Genomic DNA, 10824 nt, shown 5'->3' with positions numbered 1-10824 from the left:
TAGGTTTGTGGACTCAGTTTCCGCACTTACACTCATAATTTGTCCGTTGTACGGAAAGACCTGGCTAATTTAGCCAGCCTAGCTCCTTCCAGAAGCACAGAAGTCTCCTGGCAATTTCACAGGCTTCACGGAGCGACCTCAGTGCTCCGAGGAGGCTCGTTGTTTAGCCACAGCCTCGCATTCCAGGACTACGTGGGTGACTGATTCCTCTGCGCTGAAACAGCCTCTGCACAAGGGGTTGTCTGTCGCGCCTAGGACAAAAAGATGTTTATTAAGGAGACAATGGCCCGTAATTGTCCCTAACACACAAAATACCATATGATGAAGTATATTTTTATTACAGGTTTGACGCAAATATTCGTGATGCTGTAAACATGAATGTGACAGGAGTCCAAAGGATGTTAGAACTGGCTGCCACTCTGCATCGCTTAGAGGTATATTGTTAAATTTAATAATGTTATGCAAATCACTTTTTGACCAAGCATCAGATACTACGTATACTTCGTAAGCAAGAGGGATGTTGTAAGATTTTCACACGTATTATTTTACGCAGTAGTCAGAGCTTTTCTTTGACGAAATTGCATTTTTAAGTTTTCATCCTTCAAAAGGAACATTTTGTTTTCTTTATTAAGATTTAGAGCCTATAACTAAATTATGTACCATACAACTTTACATACAACAAAAGAACCTTATTAGGTGAATTGATACAAATAAAATCATATTAATCCAGGCTGTTCTAAAAAAAAACAATAAACAAAGTTGAGGAACACTTAGGGCAGTCTTCATTCAAGTCTTAAATGCTTTTTTAAGAGCAGTGTTGGCCTAGTGACTTCAGCATGCGACTCTCTTCCCTGAGGTCGTAGGTTCGATCTTCGGCTGTGCATCAATGGAGTTTCTTTCTATGTGTGCATTTAACATTAGCTCGAACAGACCTAAAAAGTCGACAGCATGTGTCAGGCACAGTAGGCTGATCACCCACTTGCCTATTAGATAATGATCATGAAACAGATTCAAATCTGAGGCCCTAAAAGGGTTGTAGCGCCACTGATTTTTATTTTAGTTTTTTAATGCTTTTTATATCATAAATTTGTACGAATCGTTAATGTTTCTAGTAAAAAGTAAAAATGCGACCTAGGTAGTGCAAACAGCAAAGATAAATTTGGAAATAATAGAATGGTTCCAAAAAAAGTGCTTCTGGATGTCAATGCACTGTGGTGTAATAAAAGTTAAAGAATAATAAGGATTAATGTGGATAAAGTCCTAAATACGGTGAAACGGTTTGCCTTCACTCACGAAACAGTATACATAAACATGTGAATGCTGAGGCAATCGAACTTCTTAATACAACTAGCACAAGACAGACGCCTTAATAGAACCCAACTAACTAACTAACTGACGGCTCATTGGTCTAGTGGTTAGTACCCCTGACTGGGAATCCATATTGGGCTGAGACAAACATCGATGTGACGAGCATTTGGTGTTGTGCTTAGGTCTTGGGTATTTAAATATGTATTTATATGTCTATCTATAATATGTATGTATATCCGTTGCCTAGTACCCATAACACAAGCTTCACCAGCTTAGCATGGGACTAGGTCAATTGGTGTGAATTGTCAAAAAAAAAAAACAAAAAAAAAACTCAAAAGTGAGTTACTTAAACTAGTGTATTGAATATAAGTGCAAGTGCGGCATCTCAGACACGGACAGTGTCAATACATTATAGAACATTAGTGTTCCGAACGTTCTACATAAGTTCCAAATTAGCTATTTATTACTTATTGGTAGGATAAACACTATTGTTGCGTTTCACGACTGTCAGATAGCGCTATTCGTCACATAAAGTACATCATAAGTTCTGAGTCCGATGAATGTCAAATAGCACAATTTATCTTACGAATAATTTGTGTGTTGCATAGCTATATGGTACTTTATCCATACATTGTGAAACCCTAAGACTGTTAATGAACATTACCTTAGTTTAAGCTTAACTTATTAGCCATAATTATTGTGTAGGCTGGATTGTTATTCTTATAAAGTCGCACTCTGTTTTGTGAAATTTATTGTAAGAAAGAAAAATCTTCTATTTATTGTGTGTCTGTCAAAAGTTTGTATTGTATACCAATAAACCATATCCTTGATCTAAATAATTTAAGTAATATATTAAAATTTAATGAAATTCCAGGTGTTCGTCCATATGTCGACCACATTCTGTCGCGCGGATCTGCCCGTATTGGAAGAAGTTCTGTACCCAGTTAAGCATCAGCCGTGTGACGTGATACGTGCCACGCAGTGGATGGATCTTGATACTTTGACTCTTATGGAAAAGAAGTAAGTAGATACTACTAATGCAAGAATATATACTTGTTTCTATCACCTAATAATACAATTCTCGTGTCACAATGTTCGTTCCCATCCGAAACGGGTCGACCGATTCTTATTAATTTTTTATGCATATTCAGTAAGTCTGAGAATCGGGTACTATCTATCTGTCAAACCCCTAAGTGATAAGGGGTGTCCACCCCAAAAAAATTTTTTTTAAGGTTTTGGAAAAAAAATTTTTTTATTATGAGGCATTAATTTTCACCCCTCTACGATCAACCCCTACTTTTTATTTGTTAATTAAAACTTGTGACTTGAATTCCGAGGTTGATATATAGAGAAAAATTCACAGAAAAACCTAAAAAGTTTTCATTCCGGAAAACTGAACATTCTCTGGGGTAGCATAGCAAAATGTGCCTGAAAGGCAGCAGGCTTTTGGCTGAAAGTCGAGGTGTTGCTTGTATATGTAGATTTTTTAATATAATATTAAAATTTTCAGATTGATAGCACCACAACCAAACACATACAGCTACACAAAGTCTCTGGCGGAAGAACTAGTCTCTCAGTATGCAGGCAAATTCCCCATTGCCATTGCACGGCCATCTATTGGTAAGTGAAACAAACAATATTTCTCATAGAAAAAATATTAATCTTTAATACTAAAGTGAGTTCGGTGACGGTTATTAGGGATGTTCAAACAAATGAAACACTTTGTTCGAAGCTAAGTGTCAACTTACTTTAATGGTTCAGAACAAGATCTTTTAACTAAGATAAAAGTAAGGGTAGTGGGGTTGCAACGCTGGTCTAAAGCTTAGGTTTCCTAGAAAAGCGGTGCCGTTATCTAACGACCGTAATGTAACGTTGGGTGGTCACCCATACGTCTATAAATAACATCGGAGTAGGTTTTCTAGAGTACGTTGAATGTCACCGTAACGTCAAATAGCGGTGCTGTCATTTGCATGACGGCCGTCATAGCAGTGATAAACATTAGTTCCACTTTTTTCGCGTGTAGTGGTGCCCATATTTAATTAATACAATGAGTGGAAACGTGACTTGGACGAGCGAAAATGATTTTATTTTAGCGTTTATTTGCATTATTGCCGTGTACTGGACGCTTTTGAGTTATAAATTGTTTCTTGTGTTATATGAAATTTTGTAGAATTTGAAAAATAGGTTTCAAGGATAAACCAAAATCAGGAGGATTTTGGCGTCCACCTTTATTTATTTAAGTGAAATATAAGATAAGGTTTAGAATATTAGTTATCTTGCTTGTGGTTCCTTTTATAAATATCCTATGCTAATTTTGTTTCATTTCACAAGAATGACCCATAACATTATAAATAATTAGAAGAAAGATATATTATAGGAAGATGTATTATAGAATAAGAAATTGCATTATAAATATATTACACACATACTTGACAATAGACAATAGTATTTATATTTTTGATCGCAAAATCCTTAATAAAATTCAAAGTTGAAAATTAAATGAATCGTATCCTCTATACTGGAAAAGTAATTTTTTAAAAATTATTGACTATGTGATTATGTTGTTATGGAAGTTCTTTTATCCCAATTTTTTTTTAAATATAAATTCTAATGAAAGTTATATTAATATTACAGTAACGGCGTCATTAAAAGAACCTCATCCCGGATGGGTTGATAACATGAACGGACCAACCGGTATCATCGTTGGAGCTGGGAAAGGTAAAAACTTGAAGAGTATAATAAATTAATAAATATCATACCGCTTATAAATCAGACCAATATAAATATACCTGCAGCTGAGTTTAATCATCGGACATCGAGGCAGAATACGAAATTCCACCCGTATCACCTCGACCTCCGTCGTTACACAACTGAGCGTTTTTTAAGGCAGTTTTTGCCGCGAAAAAAATTCCACCAAACCAGCTGCCCATTTACGTATACTCGAACCTTTTCGACTTCGGATCCTTCAAGAAAACAGCTTACCAATTCTTAAAAGACCGGCAACGCACTCGCGATTGAACACTGACATACTTTATAGAACAGGGGGCAAACGGGCAGGAGGCTCATCTTATGTTAAATGATACCCGCCGCCCATGGCCACTTTCAATGGCAGAGGGCTTGCGAGTGCGTTGCCGGCCTTTTAAGAAAAAAGTGTATTGATTCAAAATATCACCAGCACCTACCTACAATTGGGTGCTGTATCTTTGTTATAAAAAGTAGTATGATATCTAACTAAATCTAGAAATGTCTTATTTCCAATATATTTAACTAAGTGCATATTATGTTATGCGCAGGAGTTATTCGTTCGATGCTCTGTGATCACAAGCAGCAAGTGGATGCGTTGCCAGTAGATTTAGTAGTCAACGGGTGCATTCTACTCGCGTATAAGACAGCATTACAGAGGTAAGACACACAAATTAAAGCAAAAAAAAAACATAGTATTTCTTTAACAATGAGGCGCCGGTTTATAACGCCTAGGCACAAAGACCGAAAATCTTTGAATTTAAAAAAAAAACTTATATACTGTACTTTTCTTGTAGTAAAAGTACAAAGCACATTGAATAATATTAACAGTACTTACAGGTTTTTAAAATAATGTCATATCGGATAATCATCTTGATTAGATTCTAACAAAAAACACAATTTAATTTCACTAAGTATGTATGTAGTGTGGACTTACTTTCCGTTTAGACGCCCATTTGGTCCATCATGCGTTAAGTCCTGGCTAATTAAGCCAGCCTATCCTCCTTCCAGAAGCTCAAAAGTTTCCTGGGGACTTGGTAGGCTTCACTCCGAGGATCGATTTTACTAAATAAATCCAGTATTGAAAATTTTGTCTCAGTGAGAGATGAGACAACGGCACTTTTGTACTAATAATGCAGCAACATCTACAATTACTGAGATAACGTCAAAAGCTGAAACGAGCTGAAGTAATTCCGACTAAGGATATATACAACTCGACTTTAAAACAAATGGCGACTTTCACCAGTATAATACGCGAATCAGAACTAATTTGAGTTGACGACCAATCAGGCTCCAGAAGATAAACCACTCCTTATATGGAAATTGTATTCGTTTTTACAACAAACTCCCAAGCGAAATTAGAGAATTATCACTAACCAAAGCCCTCGTTAAACGTAAATTAATCACAAAGCTTTTTATAAATTTAACGAATATTTAAATGATCCTAATCCTTGGGATTGATTTGCTCCAGTTCAAAAAATTTGTATGACTCAAAACTTGGCAATTAAAAAGAGTGGCGGAGAGTTTCTTGCCAGTTCTTCTTGCCCGCTCTACGCCCTTGGCTTGCGAACTGGTAGTAAATGTAAATTTACAATTAATTTAACTTCTTCTACATGAATAAAGTTATTTTGAGTTTGAGTTTTAGTTAGCTACTGGGGGGCCTGTCAGTGGTTGGACTAATCGAGAAGGTTCTTTCTATAAATCTAGGTTCAACGACAAACTATATTATATCATTAAAATCGTTATGTTTATGATGCAATAACAAATATTTACTTTACAGACCCAAGGAAATTGTTGTGTTCAACCTCGCCCGGTCTGACAAAAATCCCATTACCTGGGGTGAAGCTATTGATCTAGGTAGGTTTTATTAACCCACAAAAGTGGCGAACAAGTGTTAGTAACATACATTACATAGTTTTAGGATCTGTTTCACAATGTACGGATAAGTTCTACATAAGTTCCAAATTAGCTATTTTATTATTATACTTATTGGTAGAATAAACACTATTGTTGCGTTTCACGACTGTCAGATAGCGCTATTCGTCACATAAAGTCCAGCATAAGCTATGAGTCCGATGAATGTCAAATAGCACAATTTATCTTTCAAATAATTTATGTGTTGCATAGCTATTTGGTACTTTATTCATACATTGTGAAACAGACCCTAAATATTCTATTATCGAAACAATTATCAATATTTCTATAGTTATGCGGATTCTTGCAAATATTTTAATTTAGACTCATTGGAATATACTGTCAGCAGTGTTTTGCTCGCTATTCTTAATGGGCAGATAGATAGCCTCTGCAGTTAATTTCACTAAGAATCCTTCCACCGTTTGCGACAAGATAATCAATGTTTTGGGTTTTAGCTAACTATGACACTAATTATGAGATGATATTTTTCACCTTACAAAGAGGACGTGAGGATATATTTGAAGAAGCGGGAAGACTTTGTTTAGCAGTAACAATTTAGTTTTTTCTTTAAAATACTAATTATTAATTGTCGTTTGTTTAAGATTTAATTTCAGTTTTCTTTTTGTCTATTTATGTTTATCAATGTAATCTGTATTGGCTTTGTGTATTGTCTACGTGTTTTCTTGTATAATATGGAAATGTGTTAGCTGTAACATTACTAATAAATGAAAAAATCATCTCAGCTATCTCACTCAAACTAATGAAGCTAATAATAACTAATACATTTTTCAGCTCGCTCGAACGTCGCAGAATACCCATTTACCATGCCGCTGTGGTACCCCGGGGGTTCGCCGAAGACGAACAAATTTCATCATTACATCGCTGTCCTCTTCACACATTTGCTGCCTGCCTATCTCGTAGACTTCTATCTCATTTTAGCCGGCCATAAACCATTGTAAGTTTTGAATTTTTTGAATTTCAATAAGAATTTTAAAAGTTTATTTATGAATTATGAAAGCATTTATTTCATTAAAATGTAATTCACAATTTTATATGTACATGCGTCTTTGTCAAGTCCGATTTAATAGATTTCACTTCTATATTGCAAAATTGCGGACTGAGTCTCTTCACCGTTGATTAATTATTTTGATATCAAATATTGCCCTGCGTAATTGTGGGAATGGTTAGAGGAATAATATACGTAATATCGGTATGTTCTTTAGTCTATCCTATATATAATAATGGAAAAAATGTATTCTTATAAAACTCACGCCGCTTTGGCGCCATTTTGCTATTCAATTGACATTATAATTCAATAAAAAATTTAATTTATTAAACTGAGTATTGTATGAAACAATAAATACTAAAAGAAACCAGAAATAGCGTAAATTATGACTCCCGTATGTATCCACGACATTGACCGACTTACTTTGCGTTAGCCTCGTTTCTGAATCCTACCCTAGGCAACGTACTTTTTGTATGCTTATATAAAAACTGTTTTTTTTAATAATAATTATTTAACATTTTAATAAACTACTTTTTTATCAATTTAAGCCTAGTTACCATACACAAACGAGTGAACTACGGCCTCCGAGTCCTTCAATACTACACGGTCCAATCCTGGAGATTCACAAATGAACGCTATCTGTCCCTAAGCAATACAATCTCTAAGGAGGAAGATGAAGTCTTTTATACTAATCCCGAGGTAAACTATAACATTTTCCAAAATCCATTTAATAGTTGAAATAGGCTAATTCTTTTTGTTCTTATTAGCAATGGAACGCAAAAATTATGAGGAAACCAGCCAGTCTTAAAATCAAAAGTGTACGGCATGTAGAACCTTGGCTGAAAAATAAAATAATCAAAAAAGCAGAAACCAATATCTAAAGCAATATAGGACTAGAGCGTCAGTGGATTATTATTAAAGTGCTTCACTTTATTGTATATAATAGTATCAATCGCTTATACTGGGAATAAATAAGGCGCAACTGCGTTTCTCTGTGAATACAAAAGAAACAACATTTAAAGCCTATATTCTAGGTTTTATAAAGTAAAATAATACAATGAAAAAATTAAAATATCTTACACATATTATGTCCAGTGACATAAATTAAACATCGTCGATCAGACGGCAAAGACAACATTACAAAAGAGTTTATAAAAAATACAATATAGACAAGAGTTTGTGTAGGAAAATATATTATGTTTTCCTTACATGTATATAAACTAAGATCATTTGCAAGTGTATATGCTTCTTCTGCTATTGGGATCTCTTCAATACTAGAAGAATCCTTCGCTGTTAACATTTTGTTACTACATTATTTCATCATAGGCTATCGAATGGAACAGCTACGTGCGCAATTATATCAAGGGTGCGAGGGAGTTCTGTTGTGGCGAAGACCCGGCAACATTGCCACAAGCGAGACAACTGCATCAAAGGTAAGCCGTGGTGTTTTAATACTTCGTTCGTCCGATCAGGAAGAATAGCTAAGACGAAAGGACTATTTCACTTACTTGAAAAAAAACCCGGTAATAAATCTTAAGGCTCACCACTCACAAACGATCTCTTCCATGTAACCCGTGCTAAAAGAGGGCACGTACTACTATGAGAAAAAATTCAAGAATTAGTACTTTAGTTAAAATATTGCTATTAAACTGATTTAGTTTTATAGGTAATTTTAATATAATTATTACTTGAAATAGCGCCAATTTAATTAATATTTGAGACCGAATAAAAATTGAATAACATAACGTAATGGCGAGCATATAACATTGTTTCGAAGTTAGAACTGACTTTTTTAATTTAATTACAGAGTTATTGTTATAATGACAATAGAAGCTCCTTCATTTTTTTTTAAACAAAATATTTCCTTAAAATTTTAAACATCATCTTCTCAATCTATCCTATGCTGAAAATCAAATCAAAATACGTTTACACAGTTTAGATGCATCTTTAGGGCATGCTTATGAATGTCAAAAACGTTAACAAAATTCGCGAAACAGCAAGACTACGCCATCCGTTCGCAACTACCAGGAGGCCTTGTTCTGAGAAGAACGGGCAAGAAACAGAAAGTATTCTAATTTTGCAACAATAGTTTAAGTATAAAATTTTTATGTCAAGTACCCTTAATATGTCAAACGGAAGAGACTAGCTGCCCACGACACAGGGAATCCTCGTGCTTGTTTCTTTCGTTAAATAAACAACACTTTCTGTTGTTAACAGAACGGAACGTCAGTGAACCAACCCTTTTTATATTTTTACCACTAGGTTATTGCCAAAAAACAAAAGATAAATTGAATTAAATGCAATTATTATTTATAATTAAAATGAAACATATTACTATTTTAATCAACTATAAAAATACGAAACTAACCAATTTGAAAAAAAAAATTGATAAATAGAAAATCAAAACCAATTTAAATGTTTGGTCCCTGTGGTAGTGTACGTTTAACGCTGGCAGCATTTCCTCGCTGTATTACGATACTAATTCGTTGAGCGAGGAAAGCACCAGTTCTGGGGTCACCGGTACTATCTACCAGGCGCCAACTTGATAAAACCTACAATAATTATGTGATAGTAATAATTATTATTTTGTTAAGAATATTGTGAATATTATATTTAAAAAAAATAACAGCACCTATAAGAACTTTTGTATAATAACTGAATTCGAATGAAATTTGGATTTGGACTTTATTTATGTTTTAATCACCTAAAGCTTAGGTTTCCTAGAAAAGCGGTGCCGTTATCCAACGGCCGTAATGTAACGTTGGGTGACGTCACCCATACGTTGTCTATAAATAACATCGGAGTAGGTTTTCTAGAGACGTGTCACCGGAACGTCAAATAGTGGTGCTGTCATTTGCATTATGTTAAAAAGTAAAGACGGCCGTTATTAACAACCGTAAAATGACGGCCGTTAGTTAACGGTACCGCTTTTCTAGGAAACCTAAGCTTAACCATGAAGCTAAAACTGATGTCAAATGTGATCTATTAAATGAATTAATTTGTTTCTTTTCAGATTATTCTACATGGACCTACTTCTGAAAATATTCTTAACATGTTCTTTATTGTACTTCGTTAGTTATGTTAGTTTGAAAGTATCTAGTATTTTTTAATTTTAATCATATAGTAAAACCTGTCTGAAAATTCTTTATATTATAGAATTTATATATTCTTCACGCGTAAACGGATATTGCTAAAATGAAATATGGATTAATAGCTGATATTATTCGGTTTCTTCTGGTTTGTATCTCTAATCTCCAATACAGCTGACCAGCAATATGACAGCTCTTTGTTCCAACTTTCTAAAGTATATCCAAGTTGAGATGAAGCGCTAAAGATGACTTCTGTATGTTCCATTCAAAGTCGTTGAAAGTGCAGTCTCGACATTGAATGTTACCTAGAAGTTCGGTTAGCTAATCATTCACCAAAATCAGGCTATAAATTAGGAAGCTTCAAAAATTTCACTGTTCTTTAAATATTTTTTCATTATTAATTTATTAGAGACTAACTGTGTCTAAAGTTTTTTCGGTAAATAGACTTTTGAATGCTAATATGTTCGGTAATATCTCGCTTTTTAGATCACATATTTATAGTTTCTAAGAATTATGATAGCTATCGGTATTAAGTATTATAAAGCATGCGGTATTTGCCTGTTTGCAACAATTAGTTTTTATTGTTATTTTGCTTGTTCCTAGACGTAAGAATGTAATAATAATGGCAAACCTCTTTAAATAAATAACTTTATTATCTTCGGGACAGTTTAATGTGATCTATATTACTTACTACGAATATATGTACCTTAGACATAGTTCATAGATTTTAATTATAATATCTAAATAAATAATTTGATATCTGAA

The 10824-nt window shown here is 34.1% G+C and overlaps 1 protein-coding gene across 2 annotated transcripts in view; it reads left to right on the top strand.

Moving 5' to 3' along the window:
- The window catches only part of LOC125055620 (putative fatty acyl-CoA reductase CG5065), a 16886-nt gene extending 6062 nt beyond the window's left edge, over positions 1 to 10824 (top strand). For both annotated transcript variants that reach the window (XM_047658084.1, XM_047658085.1), the window contains exons 4-13: positions 344 to 434; positions 2183 to 2328; positions 2819 to 2928; positions 3943 to 4026; positions 4602 to 4710; positions 5831 to 5907; positions 6757 to 6919; positions 7519 to 7669; positions 8297 to 8403; positions 9984 to 10824. In XM_047658084.1, the coding sequence (XP_047514040.1) occupies positions 344 to 434; positions 2183 to 2328; positions 2819 to 2928; positions 3943 to 4026; positions 4602 to 4710; positions 5831 to 5907; positions 6757 to 6919; positions 7519 to 7669; positions 8297 to 8403; positions 9984 to 10080 (1135 nt within the window). In that variant the 3' untranslated portion in view covers positions 10081 to 10824. The remainder of the gene's footprint in view (positions 1 to 343; positions 435 to 2182; positions 2329 to 2818; positions 2929 to 3942; positions 4027 to 4601; positions 4711 to 5830; positions 5908 to 6756; positions 6920 to 7518; positions 7670 to 8296; positions 8404 to 9983) is intronic.

This window comes from Pieris napi, chromosome 13 (assembly GCF_905475465.1).
Source record: "Pieris napi chromosome 13, ilPieNapi1.2, whole genome shotgun sequence".
NCBI classification, from domain to species: Eukaryota; Metazoa; Arthropoda; class Insecta; order Lepidoptera; family Pieridae; genus Pieris; species Pieris napi.
Note: the sequence above shows the minus strand (reverse complement) of the source record. Positions and strands in the feature narration are given on the sequence as shown.